This window comes from Lutra lutra, chromosome 3 (genome assembly GCF_902655055.1).
Source record: "Lutra lutra chromosome 3, mLutLut1.2, whole genome shotgun sequence".
Classification (NCBI taxonomy): Eukaryota; Metazoa; Chordata; class Mammalia; order Carnivora; family Mustelidae; genus Lutra; species Lutra lutra.
This window is the reverse complement of record NC_062280.1, coordinates 112,428,721-112,456,604: the sequence shown is the minus strand read 5'-3', so window position 1 is coordinate 112,456,604 and position 27,884 is coordinate 112,428,721. Positions and strand designations below refer to the sequence as shown.

The 27,884-nt window shown below is 44.3% G+C and overlaps 1 protein-coding gene across 5 annotated transcripts; it reads left to right on the top strand.

Annotated features, from left to right (window-relative positions):
• The first annotated feature begins 5,162 nt into the window (after nt 1-5,162).
• Nucleotides 5,163-27,470, top strand: LOC125096318 (cytochrome P450 27C1). Of its 5 annotated transcripts, none has more exons than XM_047723173.1 (9): nt 5,163-5,641; nt 11,130-11,251; nt 12,438-12,637; nt 13,942-14,151; nt 15,858-16,021; nt 19,569-19,735; nt 20,938-21,016; nt 21,305-21,508; nt 25,936-27,470. In XM_047723173.1, the coding sequence occupies exons 1-9, from the start codon at nt 5,366-5,368 to the stop codon at nt 26,050-26,052; spliced, it is 1,539 nt and encodes a 512-aa protein (XP_047579129.1). In that variant the 5' UTR covers nt 5,163-5,365; the 3' UTR covers nt 26,053-27,470. The 5 variants fall into 5 exon arrangements, with proteins under 5 accessions (XP_047579129.1, XP_047579128.1, XP_047579127.1 ...); XM_047723172.1 differs by having other exon boundaries at nt 11,118-11,251; XM_047723171.1 differs by having other exon boundaries at nt 11,057-11,247.
• Nucleotides 27,471-27,884: the final 414 nt, after the last annotated feature.

The window sequence follows — 27,884 nt, the reverse complement described above, 5'->3', positions numbered from 1 at the left end:
TGGGGCAACTGCCTGGTGTCCCAGAGGACTGTAGAGGGAAATGCTGAAGCCAACTGTTCTATAATAAGTCTCCCTCAGTGGACAGTGGGCTCAGGAATTCATATAGCTACTGGAAGTTCATCTGTCTAAAGTCAAAGTCATGTTTTGCCATTGCAGGGAAAGTTTCCACTTAAGCAAGAAGTTGCTTTGTGGTTTGTATCTCAGTAGTAGAGACTGGATTCTTCATTTTGCTAACTGAAACAGAAATTGGTTTTGACACTTGTGTCACTGTGGGCCAGCTTTGTGTTAGGCTTGGGGGACTGCAGCCACAATCCCAGCCCTTAGGATGTTTATAGTTCTAGACTCAGGCTGGGAAACTGTTACATGCACACGCCCAATCAAGGGTTAAAGGGATCTATGGTAGACAGGAGGACTGGGCCCTGCTCACCAGGCAAAGTTCTGAGAGTTTAGTTTTCAGTGTCCACAGGGACAAAATAGGCTGGTAAGGTCAGTGGAAATGTTTGATACTTAGAGAGTTCTCCCTCTTATTGTGAAGTAATCATTTAATTGGAAGTGCCCATTCCTTTGGGCAGGTATTCTCATAAATGGGGCTCTAACATTCTAGTAAGGAGGACTCTTTGAATCTACAAGACGAAGACCTCACCTCAAGCGGTGATTCATTCACCGAGTAAAAGCCGCTTCGTAAAGGAAAATGAAAGAATGTGTGACTCACCCACCTGAGAAATCAGGGAGAGGGTGGTAGATCTCTTCTGGGCACAGTTGGATCCGGTGTCTCCAAGGAGGGTGTCAAGGCTGTCTGTTGTGTGCAAGGCCCTCAGTCAGGTGCTATCTGTGTATGATGGGACAGATGGCTCACAGGGCCTTCCAGATTGCAGTCCCCAAACAAGAGGGCACCTGGGCTGATGCTCTAGCAGAGTCCCTTGAAGACTCTGACCACCCTGGAGCAAGGGGCCCAGGGCAGCTGGTCCTATCCAAGCCACTTGGACCATACAGAGCATACGGGAAATGAGGAGAGGGTGGCTATCCAAGGAAAGGAGAGTGAGCATACAATTCTCATCTCCTACGGATCTTCTGGAGACCATGGGGGAGCCTTCTGCCTCTGCCTTTTTTTCTGAATTCACTACAGTCATTCCTTGTGAATCTCTCACATCACTAGTGTCTAAGAAATGGCGAGTGCTATGAAGCCTGCCTCCGGCTTATGCGAGGAGAACAGGCCTGAATCCTCTTCACTTCCACTAAAGCAGGTATAGGGAAAACAAATGTAGAAGCAGATTGGGATTCAAGACTCAGCTCTTTGGAGCAAGTCTCTGAAGCCTGTTTCCTCAAAGAAAATGAAGACAGTGTACCTGTGTAGGGTAACGGTGAGAATGGAATGGGTGAAAGGGTGCCTAGGATAGAGCCTGGTGCTTGATACATGTTTGTGAACAGGCAAACCCGTATTTCATAAAGCTAGTTAGTGCAATCAACAGGTTTTCATTCTGGGAAGTTAGAGCTATTTTGGCAACTAGACAACTGCTTCTAAAGCTTTGCTGGCTAACCAAGCCCACTGGAGAATTCCCACATAGCTGTGAGGAAGAGAGGAATTTTTCTCTTTGCCTCAGCTGATGGGAATTGTTGGGGCTACATGTCAGTGGTGGCTTAAAGAACCCCAGCTTACTCACAGAAAGAAGATTTGAGATCTACCAGTTCTATCTTCCAGAATATCTTCGTTTCATTTCCTTTCTCTTTTGTCTTTTAATTGACGGGTGTGGGGAAGTAGAAAGATCATACCATTAAGTTTTTTTTGAGGTATCATTAATTTTTCAGATGGAAAATGAAACCAGTCAGGGAAGGAATCAGAGCACAGGAAGCCAGCATGGGGGACAGATATTTCCCCAGACCATGGGAAGCTTGGGAAACAATTCCTGCCCCACTGTGACTGGCAAGTTTGGGTTTTGGAATGGAAAGCCTTGCTTCCTAGAATGTCCTGTACACTAGTTCTCTTTTCTGAGATTGTTTGATCATCCCTGTTCTATTCCACGAATATACTTCATGAAGCTTTGGTTACCTATCAGCCCCCACATTCCAGTTTTGCATCCTAGAGATTCATCTGAGGTGACCTTGATTTGAGTTCTGGGAGCTTTTAAAGACTATATCTTGATTTTACACCCACAGATGGCTAATGTGTGTAGAGTTTATTGGTCCAACTTCTAGAGGGCAACTTTATTTCCCCCCTTTTTTTTGCTTTTGGGCAAAAATGAGGGCACCTCATTGTTTCCTATATACTGCCAATAAGCTGGTTTTATTGAGGGAAAACAGCTGTGCAAAGTCTCCTGGTTTCAGGTCAGATGGGGACAGATAGTGCTGTCCTGTCTACTTGAAATCAGAGTCTCATTTTTGTTTCTCTTGCTCACTGGGGGAGAAAGGAATAAACACATGAACAGTATTTTCCTATTTGGAAAAATTTTTTTCAGTCATTTTTTACTCGTGTTTCAGATTCTTATAACATTCCATGCTTTATTTTCTCCCATTAAACTTCCCTGTAACTATGAGAATCATTTATTTCAAATAAACTATATTTTACTATAAAAGTAATATTCATTGAAAAAAACTGCACCAAGACCAAAGTAATAGTTACTTAGTTATATATATACATATATGTATATATGTATATATATATATTTATGAAAGAAATTCTCCCAGTCAGAATGATTTATTCTATTCCTGGGTTCATACACGTTTTCTACTAATAGTAATAATTAGCCACAAAAGAGTAATAAGAAAACAGGAAAAATGGGGTGCCTGGATGGCTCAGTGGTTTAAAGCCTCTGCCTTTGGCTTGGGTCATGATCTCAGGGTCCTGGGATCGAGCCCCACATCGGGCTCTCTGCTCAGCGGGGAGCCTGCTTCCCCCTCTCTCTCTGTCTGCCTCTCTGCCTACTTGTGATCTCTCTCTGTCAAATAAATGGATAAAAATCTTAAAAAAAAAAAAAAGAAAACAGGAAAAAAAAAGTAAATGATATACTGTTCTACTGCAGAATTTCAGATTGAAAATTTATACCACCATACTGAGATTCTAAAATAGCCTTCAGCTTTGTTTCATTAGGGCTTGAGGCAAATATGAAGAACTGATAACTTTACCTGTATCCACAGTTATGGAATGAGCTTTAGACATCACCAGAGATGACATCCTGAGACACAGAAGTGCAAGGGTGCTCCCTGAAAACCCATTTCTGTGTGTGATTAAATCTTTCTTCCTCCTTATCTTTCTCTATATTCTTTTTTATTATTATTATTTTTTATTTTTCTTAAGAATTTATTTATTTACTTGATAGAGATATCGCAAGTAGGCAGGGAGGCAGGCAGAGAGAGAGAGGAAGGGAAGCAAGATCCCTGCCGAGTAGAGAGTTCGATTCCAGGACTCCGAGATCATGACCTGAGCCGAAGGCAGAGGCCTTAACCCACTGAGCCACCCAGGTGCCCTCTCTATATTCTTTTACTCTCCTCTATTTTCCTGTCTTTCACCACAGGCTTTTCTTAGTTAGCCCTAATAAAGATGTAGCCACATTTATTTTTTAAAAGAGATTTTATTTGAGAGTGAGAGAGCCAGCATGAGTGGAGGGAGGGGCAGAGGCAGAAGCAGGCTCCCTGCTAAGCAGGGAGCCCAACTTCTGGTCTATCCCAGGATCCTGGGACCATGACCTGAGTCCAAGGCAGATGCTTAACCGACTGAGCCACCCAGGCGTCCCAAATCACTTATATATAAATCTGTGTTCAACAGTTTCTTGTCTCGAATGGAGACTTTTATACGCAAGGTCCCTTTGATGAGATCTTCGTTTGGAGGATGAGTAACCCTCAGAAATACTTAAAGTCTCTCGGAACAAAGTCATTGTGCCATTCTTCATACTCCCCTTGCGTAATCGCTGCCCCACTTCTGGTCACTGAAACTGAGCCCAGGCTTCAAACCTTGCCGAAAATGCTACTTCTCTTGGGAGGTCTTTCTTCCGCACCAGCCCTTCAACTAGGTGTGATTGCTCCTTCCCACAAATTCCAGTCATACTCTGTACCAGCTTTATGACACTGATGCTAAACCTGCTTGGATTTGTGTAGCTGTTGTATTCCTCTTTTAGGTTATGAGACTTCAGAGCCAGGTTCAGTGGCTTACTCTTTGAACTCCTTGCAGCTACAGTGCTTTCTAAATAAGAGTTCTAGAAATTGAATAATTGTGGCCATCTTTGCTTCACTTACTTACTTACAATTATTATAACTGTATTATTATAATTGTGTAGATTTAACAGAGTTGTAAAGGCATAAACTACTAATCAAAAAGTAGATCAATTTTTGCTTACTAACAATACTTGGTGTTTGTGGTTTGTGTGTGTGCGTGTGTTTTCTCCTTCAGCTGCATGAGTACAAACCGTATGAAATCTTTACTTAATGTTCTCAGTTTTTAGAGTAAGTTGTTGAACTGCTCATTCAGAGTCTGGACTCCCTTCCTGAAACCAGATGACACACTTCTTGCCCTTCCCATACCAAGTCCCTCCTTCAGTGGCCCACTTCCTCTCTACAGCAAGGCACTGAGCTCTGAACCCAAGCTGGCAAACTCCCCTCTCTTCTCACCTTCCCGCGGAGGTGTGTTCCTTCCTCTTAAGCATTGCTAACAGGACCAATCCTTGCCAGAAACGGGAAACTTGCCAAATGCTCAAGCCAATGTTCAAGCACCACACTTCCTCACTACTTGCAGTGGTGAGCCGGGATAAAATTCAGGAGACTTATAAAAGCCAAATGGAGACTGCACAATTATCCTTATGGAAACTTGTGGTAAAAGAATAGTGTGGCCATTTTACAATGTCAGGAACTACGTGCACAAATGATCAACATATTTGTATGTTGAATTATAACTGTACAGCTTGAAATCATGAAGAGCTGTTTCTAAAATATATATACATAAAAAGTGAATTAGATTTTTCGGGTGTACTCACCATAGTAATTTTTGAGGAAGAAAGTACTTTTAAAAATCCCAGTAGATTTTTCTTTTTCTTTCTTACTTTTTTTTGGGGGGGCATGGTTGGAAGTGGGGTTGAATGTAAAATTTTGTGGTTTCGAAGAACGCTTAAGTGGTGAATTAATGTGATGTGAAGGAAAGCTAACCGCCTCATTCTCTTGCAGTCTAATCACAAACCACCCCCTCCCCTTTTTTTCCAGCCTTAGGGGAAGGAGCCTTTAATAATGGTCTGTGTAAACTGATACAGTTCGAAGTTCAAAGTATGAGTTCGAAGAAGCGCTGCTCGAACACGTTGAAGCGGAGCAAAGAGCAACCCCCAAGGACAACAGCTCCCCAAACAAAAAAATTGCTTCGAACAACCAACCCACCCAAACGGCTGCAATGGCTCTGCTGGCGCGAATCCTGAAAGCCCGAGTGAGCCCGGCGTCCCGGCGAGGCGGGTTCCTGGGCGCCGGGACCCCGCGGCCGTCCCGGCCCGAGGGCGCCCGGCTGCCGACGGGGGCGCGGGCTGAAGACAAAGGAGCCGGGTCCCCGCCGCGGGCCAGGGGCCAGGCCGAGGGACCCCGCAGCCTCGCCGCCATGCCGGGGCCCCGCACCCTCGCCAACCTGGTGGAGTTCTTCTGGAAGGACGGCTTCAGCCGCATCCACGAGATCCAGGTAGCGGCGCGCGCGGGGCCGAAAGGGGAGCGGGCCAGGACACTGTTCCTCTGAGCTCGGAGAGCTCGCGCGCGCCGGAGGGCGTCTGGGAGGAGGCACCTCGGAGGGTGCCTGAAGGGACTCCAGGGAGGGGGCACCGGGCGGGGGACGCCGGGTGGGGGTGGGGCAAGAAAAGTGCCTTCAAGGAAGGGCGCCAGGGCGGGGTCTCCGGGCTGGGCGCGCGGGGGAGAGAGCTCTGGGGAGTGAGCGTGAGGAGGTGTGCCGGGGAGCAGTCCCCGGGTAGGAGACCTCGCGCGGGGTTGGGACGTGTGGAGCCCAGCTGAGGGAGTCGCCGTCCCGCCCCGGGATGGCCCCGAGGGGGGCCCAGAAGAGCTCCTTCTTCCGCGGGGGTGTCGGGGCCCGGCCCCGGAGGGCTGCGAGCGGCTCTGAGCTCTCAGAGCACCGCGTCTACGCGGTCGAAGTCAGGTTGAGTCCGTTTCTGGTCCCTTTTGCTTTGTTTTGTAAATAGAAAACAAACACGTTACCCCTCCCCCAAAGAGCCGAGGTCCGGAGGTCACAGGTCCGTTAGCCTCTAAGTGATGAGGTCGCCACACGTATGTAAATGAACCTTGGCTGCCAGCCAGGACTCAGGCAGGGACCTAGGAAGAACCCAGTCGTTCCAACAACCTGTAGGAGTATTGGGACCGGCTCAGTCTACAGTTTCTAATCTTGACCCTGAGTTTTGCCTTTCTTCCCTCATCGCACATTGCGCCCTTCATTGCAAGGCAACCCTCCACCTTCCTCTCGTTCGCTCTGGCAGCTGCTTCCTCGCTGGACTTCCTGCTGGGCTCCCACCCCAGCGCACACTTATTTCTGGGACCCTTATGACCGTTTCCAAGAACACCCTCCCTTCACCCCCACTCCCCATAGCCCCACTTCCTTCTGTCATCCTTCAAAGCACTTCTCAGGGGGAAATCTGTGACCACCCACCTGGCCTGCTGTCATGGTCATTCATTCGTTCCCTCAACCGAGAAGCATACGTGGTGGTGCAGAGGCCTTGATTGGCCTGGAGAAGCAGAAACTTCATTGGGAGAGAACAACAGTAGAACTCAGGAGCAAGTTTAATTTGATTGAAATTCCAGCCCTCCTCTCCATCCCCCACACCAACCCTACACAGTGTTCTGCCTGACATGCTTCTAGGGGTCAGAAATGGTTTTCTCTCTTTTCCGTGTGGAATTTGAACATAAGCTATTAGGATGGTAGTTTTCAAATGGGATAAAACATGTTTTGCTATTGATTGTGGGCAAGTCATTGCAGCTGGATTTCTTTGTTTCTGTTTTTTTTTTTTTTTTTTTTTTTTCCTTTTACCTGCCTCGTGCCATCTGGTTTTATCCTCACAGTATAAGCCCACAGTTGGTTCCTTAGCACAGGTTTCTTTGAGAAGCTGACCATGTTTAAAACCTGCTTCTCTAGCAGGAGCCACCTAGGGAGCCACCTCTCCACAACTACAAAGTGTTCAGAGGGGCGTTTTCTCTGCATCTGGCCTGCTTCCCGCCATCACCCTACATACAGGCAGCCCTCCTGCCCAAGGCTCAGACCCCGCCTATCACCGTGATCAGTCCTGAGTGGTAGCACCACTTGCCAGAGGACAGTCATGGAACTAACTCACCTGAGCTTTCCTGAAACAGGGTAGACAGGCCCCAACTGTTCCCAGTCCTTCTGGGCTCCCCTTTTCCTTTATTCTCCAAATAGCACTCATTTGCAAGAGCTGGAATCCTCCTGAAACCCCTCTGAGGACCCCACGGAGTGCTTGATTTCCTTGGGTTACCCCACTGCAGGAGTGCTCAGATTGCTTTAGACTGAATAAGGTTTTAGCAAGCCCATCTGCCCTGTTCTTCAGCTTGCTCCTGAGGCACTTGTAGGAGGAAGACAGTTACTCTGCTACCATTACCTCCAGTATACTTTATTCCACTTGTGATCACACTTGTGATAACACAGTGTTAGCTCACGAGTCATCTGTATGGTCCAAGTCTTTCCTGCACAGGTGGGAAAGACCCAGGTGTTGGTTGAGTGACTTGCCGGAGGTCACACAGCTTGTTAGTGGCAGAGCAGACATCCCAGCCTGTGTTGCCAAAGACTGGTTTCAGATGTGACGGAGCAGGAGGGCCCTGTGTTCAAATGTTAGCCCTCCACAGGCACCTGTGGAGTCTTGACCAATTATTTATTCTTTCTGGACCTTAGTTTCCTTGTCTGTACCGGAGTCTGACAGTCCTCATCCATCTCACAAGTTATGGTCTGGTCAAATGAGATTAGGACTGTGGAAGGGCTTTGTATGCTATAATCATAACATGTAAATACTAATAATGAACATTTCTAGAACTCTTTTCAAAGTCCTACACATGAGGCAAGTTCTATTATTTGTCCATTTCTCAGGTGAGGAAACTGAAGTACAGTGGGTAAGGTTGCCTAGCTAATGCACGTTGAGCTAAGATTCAAACTCCAATGTCTGTGCTTCTAATGACCAGACAAATTCTAAGTACTGGGACTGACTGTATGGTTCTGTGGTCCGCTAGCAAAAAAGTGCTGTACAGTATCTGGGTCATTCATCTTGTTCTTTCTTGTGCCTGGTCGATTGCTTCCTTGGGCTGAGGGTGCCCGTTCAATAGCTGAATTTGTTTGGGGAGTGACCCATTTCCCAGTAGTTTCAATCCCATTTCCCAGTAGTACAGTCATCTCATCCATGGTTCCCATTCAGAGACCCAGTGGAACACCTTTCAACTGAGTCTGAGTTTCTTCATATCTGGGTGGGAGGACTTCACCCAGGTTGATAAGGAAGTGAGTATCTTCTATCTGAAGAGCAGAAGAACGGAGAGACAACAGCCCCTCTGGCCTGCTATTTCTGAGGTTAAGAAGGGAGTGATAAGAAATGTTGGCAGATGCGAAAGAGAGACTTAGTCATTTTCTCCATATGCTCAGCCCTGGCTCTGCCATGCGACCTAAGGCTAGAGGCTCTCTCTCTCTCTCTTTTATTTATTTATTTAACCCATTTACATTTATTGTGATTTCTCTTTGTCTTTTGGTACTAGCGCTATTGAGATATAATTCATATACCACACAACAGTCACCACAGTCAATCTTAGAACATGTTCAAAACCTTAAAAAGAAACTCCATATTGTTTCTTTTAGCTATCACTTCCCAACTCTCTATCCCTCCAGCCATAAGCAACCATTAACTTACTTTCTGTCTTTGTAGACTGGCCTATTCTGGACATTTCATATAACTGAAATCATAACATGTGGTCTTTTGTGTCTGGCTTCTTTCACTTAGCATCACGTTTTCAAGGTTCATCTATGTTGTGGTGTGTACCAGTACATCATTTCTTTTTATGGACAAATAATACTCCAGTGTAGGGGCATACTACATTTTGCTTGTCCATTCATCAGTTGACAGACACGTGGATCATTTCTACCTTTTTGCTAATTGTGAAAAATGCAGCTATGAACATTCAGTATAAGTTTATTTTTGTATAGATATATGTTTTCATTTCTTTGGATATATATCTAGGAATGGAATTGCAGGGTCAAATAGCACCTCTAGTTGAAACTTTTGAGGAACTGCCAGACTGTTTCTCAAAGTGGCTGCACTATGTACATTCCAACCAGCAAGTGTAAGAGGTTGTGATTTCTCCACATTCTTACCTATTCTTTTGATTATAACCACTGTAGTAGGTGTGAAGTGGCATCTCATTGTGATTAGGATTTGCATTTCCCTGATGACTAATGATGTTGAGCTTCTTTTCATCTGCTTATTATCCATTTGTATATCTTCTTTGGAGAAACGTCCATTCAAATAATTGCCCATTCTTTAATTGGTTCATTGTTTTATTGAGTTGTAATAGTTCTTTATATGTTTTACATACAAGTCCCTTATCAGATGTGTGCTTTGCAAATATTTTCTCAAGTCTGGGGATTATCTTTTACTTTCTTTATAGTGTCCTTTGAAACCCAAAGTTTTAAATCATGATGAAGTCCAATGATCTACTTTTTCTTTTGTTGTTCATGGTTCTGGTTTTATATCTTAAGATGCCATTGCCAAATTCAAGGTCATGAAGATTCACCCCTATCTTTTCCTATAAGAATTTTATGGTTTTGGCTCTTATATTTAGGACTTGAACGCTTTTGAGGAAATTTCTATATCTGGTATGAAAGAAGGGTATATATTCATTCTTTGCCTTAGATATCCACTTGTCCCTGCACCCCCATTTGTTGAAGAGACTATTCTTCCCCAAATTAATTGTCTTGGCACTGGCACCCTTGTGGAAAATCAGTTGACCAGAGATGTGTGGGTTTATTTCTGAATTCTCAATTCTACTCCAGCGGTTTAGATGTTTATCCTCATGCCAGTACTACGCTGTCTTCATTACTGTTGCTTTTGTAGCAAGTTTTGAAATAGAGAAAAGGGAAGCCTTCAACTTTGCTCTTTTTTTCAGGGTTGTTTTTTATATTGGTCCCTTGCATTTCCGTATGAATTTTAAGCTTGTCAATTTTCTACAAAGAAGTCAAAAGAAATTCTGATAGAGATTGTGTTGAAACTTTGGGTCAATATGGGGAGTATTCCCATCTTAATATTATTAAGTCTTCCAATCCAGGAACATGGGAAAGCTTTCCATTTATTTAGGTCTTCTTTAGTTTCTTTCAATGGCTTTCAAAGTATAAGTTTTGTACTTCTTTTGTTGTCTAAGCATTTTATTGTTTTTGATGCTGTTGTAAATGGAATTGTTTTCTTAATTTTCTTTTTGGATTGTTCATTGCAACTGACTTTTTTTTTTTTTTTTTTGCAACTGACTTTTGTATATTGATCTTATATCCTGCAAGCTTGCTGAACTTGTTTATTAGTTCTGATAGATTTTTAGTGGATTCCTTAGAATTTTCTGTATGGGAGATCATGTTATTTGTGATTAAATGTAGCTTTAGTTCTCTCTTTCTAATCTAGATGCCCTTTCTTTCATTTTCTTGATGGGGGCCATTTTTATAGGTTCATTACAGATTGCCTGCAGAGGGCTCTCTCTCTGCAGAACAGGGTGACAGAGCTGCTGAGGGTCTGGGACAGGCTAGCCACAGTCTTTTTGGCTCAGGCCATTGAAGGCTCTGCAGCTCATCTCCATCCATAACGACATTTCTGTCTTGTTGCTCCACATGGCTAAGTATTGGTAAAATCATGCTCTAAAGAATAAGAAAACTTATGTGAATCTGGTTAATGATGTGAAAGTACATTATCTTAGGAATATGTAAATTTACAACTCTGATTCAGCTCTGTGTAATGTAGAGCTTCCCTCTGCCCCAACTTTCTACTCCCCTAACACCCAGAAATGTTTATATCAAAGGTATATCATATCTGTATTTTTTCCTTTTTTTGGTTTCTCCGTGGTATTGCAGCAGAAGCACACACTGGAATATGGAAAAATCTTCAAGTCTCACTTTGGTCCTCAGTTTGTAGTATCTATTGCAGACCGAGACATGGTGGCTCAGGTGCTCCGGGCAGAGGGGGCCGTGCCCCAGAGAGCCAACATGGGGTCCTGGCAGGAGTACCGACACTTGCGAGGGAGATCCACCGGGCTCATCTCGGCGTGAGTATGTGGCCCCGGTGGGCCGTGGTTGGGAGGCCCCTGCTTGGATACGTGGCTTTGAAAACCAAACAACAAAGGGAGGGAGGTTCACAGAGCAGATCTGTGGGCAGAGGGGGAAGGAGCAGCTGCTTTAGGAGACACCACAGAGGGGTTAAGAGCCTTCCTGTGTGGATCTCTATGTGATGCTGTTCCCATCTCGTAATAGGTTATGATTATTGTTTGTAAACAAGGCTTATCAACACCTCTGTGCCCCTAAGAGCTAATCAGCACGATTCCAGGCAGGAAGGAGAACACAGAGCACCTGTGGATCCCCTGGTCCAAATCCCTTTGGTTTAGAACTTCCATTTGTGATTCTTTTTTCATATATATGCCCTATACATGAATTAAAGAGAAATACAACCATAGGTTTCTCAAATGAGATAAATAAAAGCTGGGACTGGGTATCGCCAAAGCCCCTCAATTTTGGCTCTGAGGGAAATAATCAAACACCTTCTCCCCACTGGTCCAGCCCCAGAGGGGAGTGGCCAAATGCTGCAAAAGCTCTCGCTCTCTGTGCCACTCCTTGAGGCATCCACTATCCATTCTCCACCCAGGAGCTCAGTTCAGGGTTCAGGAGTTCATACACATAAACCTTTTTCTCTTTTGCTAATCCCAACAGCCTCGTGTCTCATTATTATAATATTTCTGCAGGGTTTTTTCAAAGGAAATCATCTCACTTTCTTTTTTAATTTTTTATTTATTTAACTTTTAGATCTCTCTCTTTTTTAAAAGATTTTATTTATATATTTGACAGACAGAGATCACAAGTAGAGAGGCAGGCAGAGAGAGAGAGATGGGGAAGCAGGCTCCCTGCTAAACAAAGAGCCCGATGTAGGGCTCGATCCCAGGACCCTGGGATCATGAGCTGAGGCGAAGGTAGAGGCTTTAACTCACTGAACCACCCAGGCGCCCCTCATCTCACTTTCATAAAGATGTTCCCAGTGGGATTTTTTCCCCTTCCAAGTTTGCTTCGAGGGAAACAGACTGCAAGGCTGAAGTTCTCCCCTCCTCTTGCGCAGTATCTTAATTCTATTTGGATCGGCAGATCTTGTTGGCTTTTTATTGCTGGGGAAACTCTCAGAGGTTCCCTGAGTTCTTTTCCAGGATGTCAATGGAAGTAAGATGATTTGAAACTCACTTTACTCTTCTAGGGAGGGTAAACAGTGGCTCAAGATGAGACGTGTACTGAGACAAAGAATTCTGAAACCAAGAGATGTGGCCATTTTTTCAAGCGAAATCAACCAAGTTATTGCTGATTTAATTAAAAGAATCTACGTCCTCAAGAGCCAGGCAGAAGATGGAGAAACGGTGACCAATGTCAATGACCTTTTCTTCAAATATTCAATGGAAGGTGAGGCGAAGTCAGAGGGTAGATGGCAGAAATGGTAGTTCTCATCCACTGGGCATGCCCTATGTCCCTGGCAGGCACTGGGCTGAGCCCCGCACATACACACCCATAACCCTCATGGTGCTGACTTAGCCAGGGGTATTGTTACCGCTGGTTTACAAGTGGGGAAATTGAAAACCCGCCCCCATTTTTAGTGGCAGAAACTTAATTTCGAATCCAGGTCTTTTAAACTCAAGAATCATGCTCCTAATTCCTGCATGTTTTGCTTTAGCACAGTTTGTAGAAAACAGTAGAAGTTTAGAGGGCGTCTACTGCAGTCATTCTAGCTTTTAAAATTCATGTGGGATGGGTAGGGTATTCCCATCCATGTCCTAAAATAAAAAATCAAACCCCAAATGTAGTCATTGAAAATTCCCCACCCTCTCTCTCCTGACCTGGGGAGGTCACCAGTTTCTTTAAAGGATACATGTGAATACTCTTTTTTTTTTGCTCAGAGGGAGAGAGAAAGCACAAGCAGGGGGAGGGGCAGGCAGAGGGAGAAGCAGGCTCCATCCAGCAAGGAGCTGGATATAGAACTCTATCCCAGGACTCTGGAATCATGACCTGAGCTGAAGGCAGATGCTTAACACACTGAATCACCCAGATGTCCCTAATTTTCACTTAAACAAAACAAAACAAGATAAAACAAAAAACATAATAGTAGCGAACCAAACTTCTTGTTTTGTACTTTTGTACTCTATCAGCATTCTCCTTTTTTAAAAGCGAGTTTACCTTAGTTCAAATTTAATTTTTAAGTTAACTTTTTAAAGTTCTGTTAATGCTCCCTGAGCAGAGTAACAAAATCAACAGAGAGTTGTAAACACAGTGGAAGATCTTGCTTTTTCCTGATTCATTGAGACTGTTTTCTCTGCTCCTGTGACTCTCTGGGCCTGGGGCTCCCCCCTTCATGGCTCAGAAGAGCCACCTTTCAATTCCCTAGCATTGGGCAAGTGGTCAAAACGTTGGGGCCTTTGCATCCTGGGTCTTGAACAAACCGTCAGGAGGGTCGGGGGAGGGGGCGGTGGGGGCTGCTATATGGCTGAGCCCTGCCAGACAAAAGGAATGACCCGCCAACCTGCTTCCTATCAGCCCTGAATACTCAAGCCCTGGAGCTCAGGATCTGGAAGAGAAAACCTCTGGTGATACAGCAGAGCCTCGCTGGAGGAAGGCCCCTTGATTGCTTTTGCAACTTTTATGGCTAGATGTTGCCTGTTGATACTGTGCATAACGAAAAAGGAGAGGGTCTTTCAACTCACTTTCCTGTGCAGGAGTGGCCACCATCCTTTATGAGAGCCGCCTGGGCTGCCTGGAGGACAGCATCCCGCAGGCCACCGTGGACTACATCGAGGCCCTGGGGCTCATGTTCAGCATATTCAAGACCTCCATGTACGCGGGCGCCATCCCCAGGTGGCTCCGCCTGTTCATCCCGAAACCCTGGCGGGAGTTCTGCAGGTCCTGGGACAGACTCTTCAGATTCAGTAAGAGAAGAATCGAGGGGCCCCAGTTGTCTTACCGGTTGACCCAAGTGCGCGGCTTGCGGCGTATCTGAGGCTTCTGCCGCTGGAGGGGTGACGCTGTGGAGGGTGGCCTGGCGTGGTTGTGTGCTGTTACTTGGACCTGTTATCTGGCTCGGCTTCTCAGATGACAAGACGCATGTGGGTTGCTACTATCAGCAATGTGACCGATTTCCCATTTTTGAATTCTTTTCATTGTGACAAACATGCTAGCGGTGATATATGCAAGTAAATGTCGTCTAAGGGAGATGATGTCTTTGGTCCAATGATTCTGTCAGTGCTTGAAGTGCAGACAGCGTTTTAGGCCTGTGCACTTTCTTTCTTTCTTTTAAAAATTATTTTTGCTAACATATAATGTGTTATTTGCCCCAGGGGTACAGGTCTGTGAATCATCAGGCTTACACATTTTACAGCACTCACCATAGCCCATACCCTCCCCAATGTCTATAACCCAGCCACCCCATCTCTCTCCATCCATCCCCCAGGAACCCTCAGTTTGTTTCCTGAGATTAAGAGTCTCTTATGGTTTGTCTCCCTCCCTTGTTTCATTCTTTCTTTCCCTACCCCCACACCCCCTCACCACCTCTCAAATTCCTCATACAGGGAGAGCATATGATAATTGTCTTTCTCTGATTGACTTACTTCGCTCAGCATAATACCTCTAGTTCCATCTACATCGTTGCAAATGGCAAGATTTTGTTTCTTTTGATGCTGCAGAGTATTCCAGTGTATATATATACCACCTCTTCTTTATCCATTCATCTGTTCTTTCCATAGTTTGGCTATTGTGGACATTGCTGCTATAAACATTCGGGTGCGGGCCTGTGCACGTTCACTCGAACATTCTCCTTGCAGCTTTTTGGAAAGAGACAAATTCCTCTGTTTCTTACCTGGTGACATAAACTAGGAAACTATACTTCGTTCAAACCCAGCAAAGCGAGATTACTTTTCCTACATAGCTAACCAAGGATTTCCAAAAAGAAAAGATTTGCAAATTGTTTGTTAGAACGATGTTTTTAGAACAACACTAATGTTGAAAGAAGTGTCCCATAGTGTCTTTTGAAGACCAACATTCATTTGAATATGTAAGTTCTGATGGATTGAATGTGGCACTATCTTTTTAGGGTAACATAGCCTTTACTCTCACTCCGTTCTCCCTTCTGGAAACATGGTAGAAAAAAAAAAAAAAAGAAAAGAAAAAAGAAAGGATCTGTAGTCTTATTACTCCAAAGCTTTCTTGGCTCTTTGATGAGTAAAGCAAACATTTGCAAGTATCTTCTGCATTATTTTCAGAGTGGAAGAGATATTTAGCTTGTCTTTAATTTTTTTAAAAAGGTTTTATTTATTTGAGAGCGAGAGAATGAGCATGAGGTGGGGGAGAGGGACAAGCAGACTCTCTACTGAGCAGGGAGCCTGACTCCAGACCCTATCTCAGGACTCTGGGATTGTGACCCGAGCAGAAGGTAACTGACTGAGCCGTGCAGGCGCCCCCTGTTTTTAACTTTTCATTCATTTATACAAACAAGCATGTGGATGAGCTTCCCAGGTTGACAGCAAATCGACCTGGGTTTCATTTAGCTTTGGAATCTGCCACAGATTAAGTTACTGGGAAGATGAAGAGGTTATTCTCAACAAAACTTCTTTCAAAAGAAATAACTCTTTTCAAACAGGCCAAATCCACATTGACAACAAGCTGAAGGACATACAGTCCCACATGGACAGCGGGGAGACCATGAGAGGGGGGCTGCTCACATGCCTTTTCCTCAGTCAGGAGCTGACCCTGGAGGAGATCTACGCCAATATGACGGAGATGCTGCTGGCTGGCGTGGACACGGTGAGTGTCTTGGCCTTTGTCTCTTCTCGATAAGCAAAGTACAGCTAAAGCTAGGAGCCTTCCTGAGTAATCTCATACGTGCATAACATGTTGGTGCTAACAACTTCTGCTTCACTGCTGAAAGTTTCCAGGAGAAAACTCCAACTTTTAAATAATATATGTGTATTTTAAAACATAAAACCATAATTCTGCAAAAAATGTAAGTTATCACACATACAAAGTGACAATATGTTTTAAAGCTTAAAAATCATTCCCGATTGACAAACCTTGGTTATTGCTTCATAATACAAAAAATGAAGAAGCCACAGATATTAGAAACATTATTATTTATCATTTAAAGTATTACAGGTCACGGAGAACTCCCCAATTCATTTGATAAAGCCACCATCCCTTTTAAACCCAAATGTGCTAAGGAGAGCATAAAGAAAAGTTTAATAAACAGTTTGACTTATGAATATGTGTGTCTATCGGCCTTAAGTAAGATGCCGATGAATAGATGTATTGTGGCACATGAATAATCTACTATGACCAAGGAAGGGTGACATCAGAATGAACAAAGCACAGCCAAGAGACTGGGTGGGAATTGCATCCCATGTTGTTAAGTGAGAAATGAAGACGCAGAAAACTGTGTATGTTGTGCTCCTATTGGTAAAACAAACAGTGGCCTGGCCCCTGCTTGTCTTGTGCGTGTCCATATCTGTACATGTTTAAGAGTGTGGAGGAAGGTATAGAGGGAGCACACTGGGTTTTTAATATGGGTTACCTGCCTGGGGAAATGGGAACCAAGTTTCCCTCCAAAACATATGTGTAATGGGATACATTTATTCATGTATGAAAAATGATATACATGTGGGTATATATGCAGAGAAATTTTAAAATTTGCTAAAAAGAAGTAGTGGAACAGGAAAAAACAGGGCTAGGTTTTTAGTATTTGGTGGAGGAAAAGTTAGTTGAGTGAAATAATTAAGATTTGCCTGATGCTAGGGACGCCTGGGTGGCTCAGTTGGTTGGACGACTGCCTTCGGCTCAGGTCATGATCCTGGAGTCCTGGGATCGAGTCCGCATCGGGCTCCCAGCTCCACAGGGAGTCCGCTTCTCTCTCTGACCTTCTCCTCACTCATGCTCTCTCTCACTGTCTCTCTCTCAAATAAATAAATAAAATCTTAAAAAAAAAAAATGGAAAGATTTGCCTGATGCTTCACTATTTCCAAAGCCCTTCAAAACTAAAAAACTAAGCTTTTCCTTTACAGGAGTGCTTCTTGAACGTGCATAAGGCACAGACCTCCTGTTTAAAGGGAGAAGCGCCCCACCCCAGGGTTGACATTGTTTTTATTATAATGTCACATAAACATGTAAAAGCAAAAAACTTAGTATAAATTCCTTATTTTTATGGATCTTCTACAACAATAAAACAAAGACATGTATAAAACTAACCAATGAAATCAATGTGATCAATGAAAATTCTAATCAGCCACGTGAATGTGGGTTTGCTTGAATGGGGAGGGGATGAGCGGAGTGAATGCTTGGCCTTGCCTCTGAGAGGATTCGGGTATGTTGTCCCTCCTGCCCCCTGGTGGTAATTAAGATCATCACAGGAGGTGGAGCACAGAAAAGACCATTCCTACCAGAGGCCCGTGAAAGGAACATCAGCAGGCGTGTTCTTACAATTCATATTCATTTTCTAAAATATTACTTTAAAAAACTTTATTGCAGTATAACTTATGCAAAAGAAATGGCACCCTTTTAAACCGTACAATTTATTATAACTTGTTGGCAGATACAAGATAAACACAAATGTGATCATTTATGAAACCACCACCCTAATCAAGATCCTGAATATTTCTACCACCCCTGAAATTTCCTTACTCCCATTTCAGTCCATCTCTCCTGACCCGCCTGCCCCAGGTAACCGCTGATTTGCTTTATGATGCTCAACATCATTTCTCGCTTTTCTAGAAATGTTTAGAAATAGAATCATACAGTGTGTATTTTGCATCCAGCTTCATTCAGTCAGTGAATGATTTCAGGATTCACTGATAGTTGCATATGAAAGTAGTTTATTCATCGTTTTATTGCACTTCACAGATAGATTTTTTTTTTTTTTGCAAATTAAATGTTTGTGGCCACCCTGCATTGAGCAAGACTGTTGTCTCCATTTTTCCAACAGCATCTGCTCATTTTTTGTCTCCAAGTCATATTTTGTTAATTCTCATATTTCATTTTCATTATTATTATATTCATCATAACAATACACAACACAATATTATACACATAATTTGTATTAGATTTTGTTATATATAACATAAATATATATTATACATGATAATATATAATAGTAGAATCACTGGTCTGTGCTCAGTGGGTGATTAGGACTTGCTGAAAGCTCAGGTGATTGTTTGCAGTTTTTACCAATAAAGTATTTTTAAGTTAAGGTGGGTAAGTTGTTGTTTTAGACATAATGCTATTGCATACTTAAGAGATTACAGTAAAGTATAAGCATGGCTTTTATTTGCACTAGGAAAGCAAACAATTCATTTGACTCACTTTATTGTGATACTCGTTTTATTGTGGTAGTCTGGAACCCAACCCAGATTATCTCCAGGGTATGCCTGTAGTATTCCATTGTATGCATATACCACATTTGGTCTTTCCACAGAAATGTGATTGTAATAGAAATTTCTAAATTTTTTCCTTATCATTTATAAGGAAGAACTTGCACATTATATATATTATAGGTGAGCTTGCCCTCTAAAAACATATGATATCTATCACAGGGAAATGATATCAGTATGGCCTACTGACTTCAGATTTTTTTTTTAGGTAAAAGTAAAGGCATTTATATTGTGGACTTGTTTATGAGAGTGAAATACAGTCACATAGATAATAGGGAAGATATAGTGAAAGTCTTGGAACCTTGGAGAATAAGAATTATTTTCAATGACCGGAAATGTAATTCTTCAGTCTGAGACATGGTATTTAAAAAAATGCTACTGTTTTGAATAAATGATCTATTAAATCTTTATAGGTTGCTTTACTTGAGAAGGTCATGGAAACAGTGAACAAATTACCCCCTGCCCCCTATGAGCAAGTCCTGCCCAGTCATTGTGGCCCTGGCATTGCCAGACTGAACAATTCCCAGGCTGACCAGCAGGCTCTGGCCCTTGCTAGCAAAAACCAGATGACCTTTGCAAAGAAGGTCACAGAAAGTTCCAGGCACAACTTCCAGGCTTGACCAGCATCCTTAGGTCCTCTCAGATGCCATTGAAGGGGACTGCTCTTACACATGATCCAAAAAAGTTCCAAAATAATGTCTTCTGCAGTCCTTCATTGAAAGAGCATCTGAATCACACAGTTGATGTTACTTTCCAAAAAAAATTTTTTTTTTCTGGCATGATTTAGGGAAAATCAGCTTTTGCTTTGGTAAGGCCTATGAATGAACACGACTTTGCACGTGTGCTTATGCTCACTTCACTTCCTGGCCGATGTTGCCTGTTGCTTAAATCTTTGGTTTTACCCATGTGCCTGTGTCTGCTGGTTTCTTTATTAGACATCCTTCACGTTATCCTGGGCAGTGTATCTCCTGGCGAGGCACCCAGAAGTGCAGCAGACGGTGTACCAGGAGATCCTTAAGAATTTGGGGGATAGGGACGTCCCAACGGCAGCCGACGTCCCCAACGTCCCACTGGTCAGAGCTCTGCTGAAGGAAACACTGAGGTAAAAGGCTCACCAAAATTCATGTCAAAAACTGTCTTGTAAGTCTCTGATGCTTTATCATCATGATTTAATTGGGTCCAAAACAAATGCACCAACAACCTGCAGTGGCCGAAGGAGATAGTTATAGCTATCTTTGTTTCCTCTCTGCTCTTGTCAGAATAACAGAAAGACTGCTCTGTTTTATGGTCGGAACTGTTAATTGTTCTTCATAAAGCTCTTTGGAGCCGTCACCGCACGACATTGTACCTGCTTTAGTCATTTGTTTCACCCAAGTTCCCCAGCGTCCTCCTGGAGCCGAGCTCCGTGGTTCCCATTCCTCTGAATGTAAAGCAGAGCAAGAGGGATTGATCAGGAAAATATTTTGGGCTGTTTGGCTGATTACCAAACCTGCTTACTATTGTTCTAGTGTGGATATGCTAGTCGAAATGGCAACACCGAGTGGACTCACTCACTCCATGACAGGGCTTTACCGACACTCAGAAAAGGCTGGACGTGAGGGACGTGGGTGGCCTTGAGTGGGTTTGGGTGGGAGGTAGGATCAGGCAGCCAATGAAATTTCTTCCTCCTTTGAGGTTCAGGGATTCTGAACCCCGCGTTCCTCTGTGGAGGACCGCCATGCAGAGGAGCTGAGATGGATTCATGGTATGCCCTACAGTAATTCTTTTAAACTTGACTTGATAATGGTGTTTCAAGTTGTACCTCCTCAATCCATAGCATGTTGTTTAAGCTCAGGGGGAAAAAGCTAGCTGTGTGTTTACTGGTGTTTGTCAATTGCAATTTTGTTCATAGTTTTCTCCAGATTGCCTCTCAGAGACAATCCAAACGCTGAAGTAGAGCTTTTCTCAACATGTGTTTCCTGGGTCCCTAAGCCCTGTGGCTTGTTCCTTGAGGAAGGGGGTCCCATGTGCACGTAAGTTTCCCAGACTCGGGATTACCCCTCCTGGGAACACAATAGCACGTTCAAAGCTCTGCTTTGTGTTTCGTGAACATTTTTGACCAGGGGACCTGCTTTCCCATTCCTCAGGGTACTCGCCGGCCAAAGCTAAGGAACCACACAGGTCCTCACAAGATTTTTTAGGTGAAACTGCACCTCGTGTTACGTTTTAGAAAAACAAAAATGACAAGATGTCCAGATTTTTGAAAGTGAAGTAAAATACTTTAAAAGTGACTACCCAATCCTGCTCCTGTTGGTTCTTTTCCAGGCTGTTTCCAGTGTTGCCAGGGAATGGCCGAGTGACCCAGGAAGACCTGGTCATTGGCGGGTACCTGATTCCCAAAGGCGTGAGTATGGTTGCCAGGGTGTGGGGACTTGGGCTCTGCCATGTGGCTGAGGAGGAAGTCTGCTGCTGGTATGTTTAGGAAGTCCTTGCGCCCTAGCAAATATCACTAGGTTCCTTTCCTTCTGCACATATTTTATGATGAAGATGGGGCTTTGGAAGCAAGGACCCTTATGTGTCTCCTTCTAGCCAGAAGCATCTCGGGAGGGACGGGCAACAGGGTTCTTGCCTCTGCCCTGCTTTTGTGTGATCCTATTCTTCATTCCTTTTCTGTTGCAAATGGTGCCCTCAGACCCAGCTGGCCCTCTGCCACTATGCCACGTCCTATGCGGATGAGAACTTCCCTCGGGCCAAGGAGTTCCGGCCAGAGCGCTGGCTGCGGAAGGGAAGGCTGGACCGAGTTGACAACTTTGGGTCCATCCCCTTTGGGTATGGGGTTCGGAGCTGCATCGGGCAGAGAATCGCAGAGCTGGAGATTCATCTCCTTGTGATCCAGGTAGGCGGGTGGGGGCCAGACATCAGCCTTCTGCCTTGGCCTTGTTTCCTGGGCTCCATCAGACCAAGACTTGAGTAGGAAAGGAGATGCATTTGGAATATTTGGAAAACTCAAAAGTAAGAGCTTCATGTTAAATCCTTTTTACATTTTATTTATTTATTTATTTATTTATTTATTTATTTATTAAGATTTTATTTATTTATTTGACAGACAGAGATCACAAGTAGGCAGAGAGGCAGGCAGAGAGAGAGGAGGAAGCAGGCTCCCGGCTGAGCAGAGAGCCCGATGCGGGGCTCGATCCCAGGACCCTGGGATCATGACCTGAGCCGAAGGCAGAGGCTTTAACCCACTGAGCCACCCAGGCGCCCCCCTTTTTACATTTTAAAATGCCACCCCCTTGGGACCCCTGACCACCCACTGAGCCTCTTTTCTCCTTGGAACCATGGAGCAGCAGTTTGGGCCCTTGGAGGCCTGAAGGACTGGGAAGTGGCCATGCTGTGCTGGGTCTACAGGGGCCCAAGAGCTCAGCTATTCATCACACGAGGAGCTCTCGACAGAAGTGAATGGGAAGGTGACACGCATGTCAAAGGGTTTCGGAGCAGCAAAGGCATTAGGAGGCTCCTTAAAATACAGGTTCCTGGGCCTCCACAGAGATAGTAATTTGGTGGGTCCGGGGTGGGGGTTCAGTGGGGGGGTTCTGACGCTGGTGGTCACTGGGCACACTCTGAGAGACGTGTGAACCAGCCACTTACACAGTGCAGTGGTTCTCATACTTGTTTAGGTTGTGAAACAGCAGGAAGGCTTGGTTTTTGTTGGAGAATACCTTACATTTAATCTCTTACTATTAAAATAGATGCTTTTCTGCTTCTACTGTTTTGAGTTTGTGCCATAGCATGAGCTAAATTGTGTTTGAAGGAAATTTTATAAAATGAATGACTTAAATTTTTTTTAAGGATTTTATTTATTTGACAGCACAAACAGGGGGAACAGCAGGCAAAAGAAGAAGAGACTTTAGTAGAGAAAATTCTACTTGTTAGGTTTCCCTGCAAATTTAGGAAGACTACTATTAACATGTCTTAGCCATGGAAGACCTTGGCCCAAGGTTTGGGAGCTACTGCCATTGACATTGCATTGGAAGAATGTAGAGATTACCTGGTGACCCAGGCTTCCCATTTTATTGAGGAGGCAACTGAGGCTCAGAGAGTTGGAGCCACTTGCCCCAGTCACAGAGTGGCAGGTACATGGCATGATCCAGGTGTCTTGACTCCTTTCTACATTTCCACCATGTCATGGAGGTGCTTTCCTGCAGCCTCACAGAGCTTAGAGCAGAACACTGAGAGGTTAGGACCTTGAAAGAGTCCTTTCATGTCCTTTCATGAGTGGCATGAGTGAGTGCAAGGCGCTATGGAAGCCAGGCCAGCCTGGGAGGGTGGAGAGGGATTCTGGATGGTCAGCACTTGGGGACAGCTCTGAGAGCTGGAGAACTTGAAAGGCTTCTGCTCGGCTGGGGAGTGGGCAGCCAGAGGTGTGGGAGTAGAGCACCTCTCGAGCTGGGCGGCTCAGGTGGAGAAAGCCTGGTGACCGTTGTGTTAAACAGTCATCCCCAACTTGGTCGGGATGCGGTGACTGCTGGCCAGGCTCAGTGGGGTTGTCACCAGTGCAGCCATTCCTGGGGACGGTCGGCCCTGTGGACATTGACCCATCTTGCTGCATTTGGGGTGAGAAGCAGCTCACTGTGGTGGAGATGGGAGTTCTGGGGCAAATGGACTCAAATCCCAGCTCTGCTGTTTGCTGGTTCTGACACTCTGGGCAGGTTTCTCAGCCATGAGGAGCCTATTTCCTTATTCATGAAATGGGCCAAATACCTACTTCTTGCGTGTGTGAGGACACAGTCTGTGCTGGAGAAGTGGAAGCTGCTGTTGGCCATGCACCTGCTCTGAGTGTCTGCCCTTGGGTTTTTGGGAATGTCTCACGCTATAAAGTGCTGCCATAGATTCTACAGCCACATCCGGGACAGGCAGAGGCTTCCTACTGAGTCGGCCATGGGGCTTTCTAGCCCTGCCTGGCGCTTCCTTGGAAGAGGGTCAGGAGCAGGGTGTTTGGTGGCCACGATGGGGTTTTGTTTCTTGGTGCTATTAACATACAACTGTACCTGCTGGGGTTTTCCTTAGAGTCCTCATTTCTACTTTTGCAAATAGAGAAAGGGAGTGTCATTATCTGTAATTGTCAAGGGGGTTAAAAAAAAAAAAAAAAAGAGGGAGAGGAGGCACAAATAAGCCATGCTAGGAATGAGAAAAGAGATATAGCTAAAAATGCAGTTGCTGATTTTTTTAAATCAAGAAAATACCACAAATGACTTTTTTTGCTAATAGATTTGAAGACTTAGATAAAATGTACAATGTACTAGAAAATGTAAGTTGCCCAAATTGACTCGAAAGAGAATAGACCTCAGATATCGAATGCATGGAGTCAGCGGTAAGATTTGCCCCCCTAAATGTTCCAGACCTAGATGGTTTCATTGCAAGTTTTATCAAACCTTCAATGAATGGGTAATCATCATCTTATACAAACAGAGACTAGGAAAAGGAAGTCTCATTTTTATGAGACTTACATAGCCCCAATAGTCAAAACCTGGAGAGGGTAATATGAGAAAGGAAAACCACCAGCCAGTCGGATTTATTAACAAAGAGGGAAGATATCCTAAGTGAAAACTTGGCAAATGGAACCCTGCTGTGTAGGCAACAGAGATGCATCCCCAGCACATCAGGTTTATTCGGAAATGCAAGGATGGCCCACCTTAAGGACATCTGTTGATATCACTTGCCACAGTAGCTAATTGAAGGAGAAAAATTAAATCACCCCTCCCCCCAAAAGAATGCTAACGTGCCACACACATTCATGAAGAAAGTCTCTTAACAGTAACAGAAGGGCTTTCCTTAACAAGATAAATGGCGTCTCCCCCAGTAGGACGGGGAACATGCCTGTGGCTTCAGGAAGGGAAAGGACTTTAGTGGTGCACTGTCAAATGGGAGCAAGATCTTTGTATCATGCAGAGAACTTTGAGAAGATACACTTTAGCTCCTTGGGACTTGAGGTGCAAGAGAGGCTTTGTTTTCTGCTTGTACATTTCCTGTGTAGTTTGGATTTTCTTTTAGTGAGCATAGTGTTGCCCACTCAGAAAGGGAAGAAAGCCATGTGGCACGTTAGCCTGAACGTGGAGGAGACCTACACATGAGTTCTTTTGCTATGTGGGATGTGCAAGCAGTTCTGCAAAGTCAGAACCAAAGGTCAGAGGTTAGGTGTTTTGCTGAAGCTATCTCGATGCCATAACATGTTGGAGCTGCCTAAATACTGTCATTCAGCTTGACTCTTGAAATGTGACAATGGAGGAGGTCCAACATATGTTCCCAGTCAGCCCTGCCCCTTCCCCCTGCCAGACCTCCCCTGAGGCTCCAGCCCACCTGAGGACCTGTCAAGGGGTCCTGGTTCTTTGCTTGGGAGACGAGGCTGGAGAGGGAGTCAGGGCTGGGTAGGGCAGCTGGGTGGGCAGCCTGGATCCCATGTGACATTTTATGTTCTCCCAAACTGACACTTTGTTGGGCTGGACTTTATTCTGGACCTAGTGGGCAGCAGGGTAAGGGGCAGTAGCTAGTGTGCTGGTGAGCACGGCCCTTCCTCCTCTCCAGGAACCCATGTGTGCTCTGACTCAGGCCTTTAGAGCAGGTTGCCTTGAGTTCCCTAAGCCAACATGACCTTGAACATCAGGCCAGGGCCGGTAGATGGCGAATGTTATTGCTTTAAGCTGATGGATACTTTGGTGCTCTCTAAAACTCATTGTTGAGGTACTTTCCAGGCTGACCCTGAATGGTAGAGCTGGTTCTCTTTTTGAGCTGCAGAAATGAGAGATGCAATCAAAGGTACAGATTGAGAATATTTAAACTGAGGACATCACTGAAGCCTGTTTGGATGATTGACTTGCCAACAGCAGTGCACTCCCCCAGGCCTCTATCACCTTGGGTTGCCAGCCGGTGGGAAACCTGGAACTTTCACCTTGTCCCTCTGTCCTCCTTCCTCCTTTGATTTCTTCTTTACCTTGACCTAAAGAGGAAGCAGAGGAGTTGGAGTTTTGAAATGGCTGAGAAAATGGAAGTCATTTGAACATTGTGTCTGCATATCTTTGTCATGTGAGCTTCCCAGTTGTTCAGTGGACAGGCTGGGCTCCCGTGCAGGACCTAGTGCTGCTCTCAGACCCGCAGCAGCCCCTGCATCCCCAGACCGGTGATTGGTGTCTGCACCATGGCCATCCCCACTTCCTGGACTCCTTGCAGCCTGTGGCCACCGCAGGAAGAGGAGGGGCTCTCATTCAGAGCACTATGAGTCCTCTGCTGACCCCATTTTGAATCCCCCCTCTCTCTTTCTCTTCTTAGTTACTTCAACATTTTGAGATCAAAACATCCTCTTGGACTAAAGCTGTTCCTGCAAAAACCCATGGGCTGCTGATGCCAGGGGGGCCCATCCATGTGCGTTTTGTTAACAAAAAGTGAGCCTGGATTTTTAAACCCAGCCAGCTGCCTGACACAAACCGGTGTTCCAGTGTCACTGATGACAGCAGTGGAGGGAAACCATCACTTTTACAGGCTGTCTTCGTGATAAATTGCCCCCCTCTCCCCAGGTTCTGGGAGACTTGTACATCTTTATGCAAAGTAATTTGAAAAGATTATTGGACTTTGGCAAACCAGTGCAGCCTTTTCTTTGGAGAAACGACTGTTTAAAAATGAAGGGCACTGAATCCTGGTGTCTCCTCCGTGGTCTTACCCTTGTGCTATACTTGATATTCAATTAATTATAGTCTCCTATACATTTGTGCAAGGAAGTGTTGGTTTACTTACAAATTCTGTGCTTGAACATATGTCCTGTTATACTGCACCGGCACTCTATGTCAGGAGGCCAATGCAACTAACTGTTTCTAATTTGAAGAGGGAACATAAGAGTGTCTCTGTAATACTGTAAGTATGAGAGGAAAGCACCAGAGTCAACATTTTATCCTGAGTACCAGTTTTAGATCCTGCAGAAGAGCTCAAAATTAACGGGACCATTTTCTTATTTTTCTCTCCAAACTGGTGCTTCCTTTTCCAGTAAGAGCTCCTGAAGAAGTTGAAGATTAGCTTTTGTTTGAAAGAAATAATCAATAAAAAATAGAACTCCTGGTGGAATCCAGAATAATTGGGTTTTATGACCAAGTATAAACACTAAAAAGATGTATAAGAAAATCTGACTGTGGAATTTTATTGCCTCAGTTGAGAAAAATGAATTAGATAAGCAGAGTGGAGAACTGTATAACTTTAGAGCATTTTTATTTTAAGGAAAAAAAATATATAAGTGGACATGCTATAGATAATATTTTGATCTTCATGGTGTTGTTTTAAATATCTGAACTGGAAATGTGATCCAGCTGTTAGTGCTTATGTAAGGCTCCAACCGGATGCTTAGGGCCTCAGGATTGTTCGCTCATGCCAAGCTCTGTTGCCTTTCATGCTACTTACTGATCGTTAATAAGAAAAAGCACCATTTTGTAACATTCTCCCTGCATAGTCATGCTTGAAATGGCTTCTTCTCAATCCCACAAATATTTTCACACATTCCTTCCCCCAAATCACTTTCTTACTAATACATACCACACAGCTCCTCCTGCACTTTAGTTAGTCATGTCGCAAAATAACCCTTAAACAAAATAGAAATAATAGCCATTTCACATCCCGTCTTTGTTAAAGTATGTAACAACGTTAAATCTGTGTGTGAAGACAGCACAATTCTAGTCTGAGCGCTATGGAAACATGTATAGTTAAATATGAAATTATGTCATAATAACTGACAAGATGTTGGATTACTTTGAGATCTATAAACTTTTATAAGCTCGCTACAATTTTCTTCTGTTTGTAACTGAAATTAAAAAGTACTGAGATGAATGAAGCGACTTGAAGGACCTCTTGCTCTACAACGCCGCAACCCTCTCGGGCAGCGTGTCCCCGCCTGGTGATGGGTCTGCGGTGAAGACGGTGGTAACACCCGAGCCTGCTGTTCTGTCTCACTGGACAGAGGGACAGACTGACCTTAGGAGCCTCCTGATGTGATGCAACAGGAAGCATGTGGCACCAACTACGTTGTTCTTACGGAAGAAATGCAAGTTGTGTCGGATAAGTCTGTAGATCTACTACTGGTTTGTAGGAAGCACAGGTTATAGAGGGACTTGTTAAAACTCCAAGACAGATACCATATGATCTCTCTCATAAGTGGAATCTAAAAACAAAAAAACAAATGACTAAACAAAAAGCAGAACCAGAACTATAAATACAGAGAAAAAACTGATGGATGACTA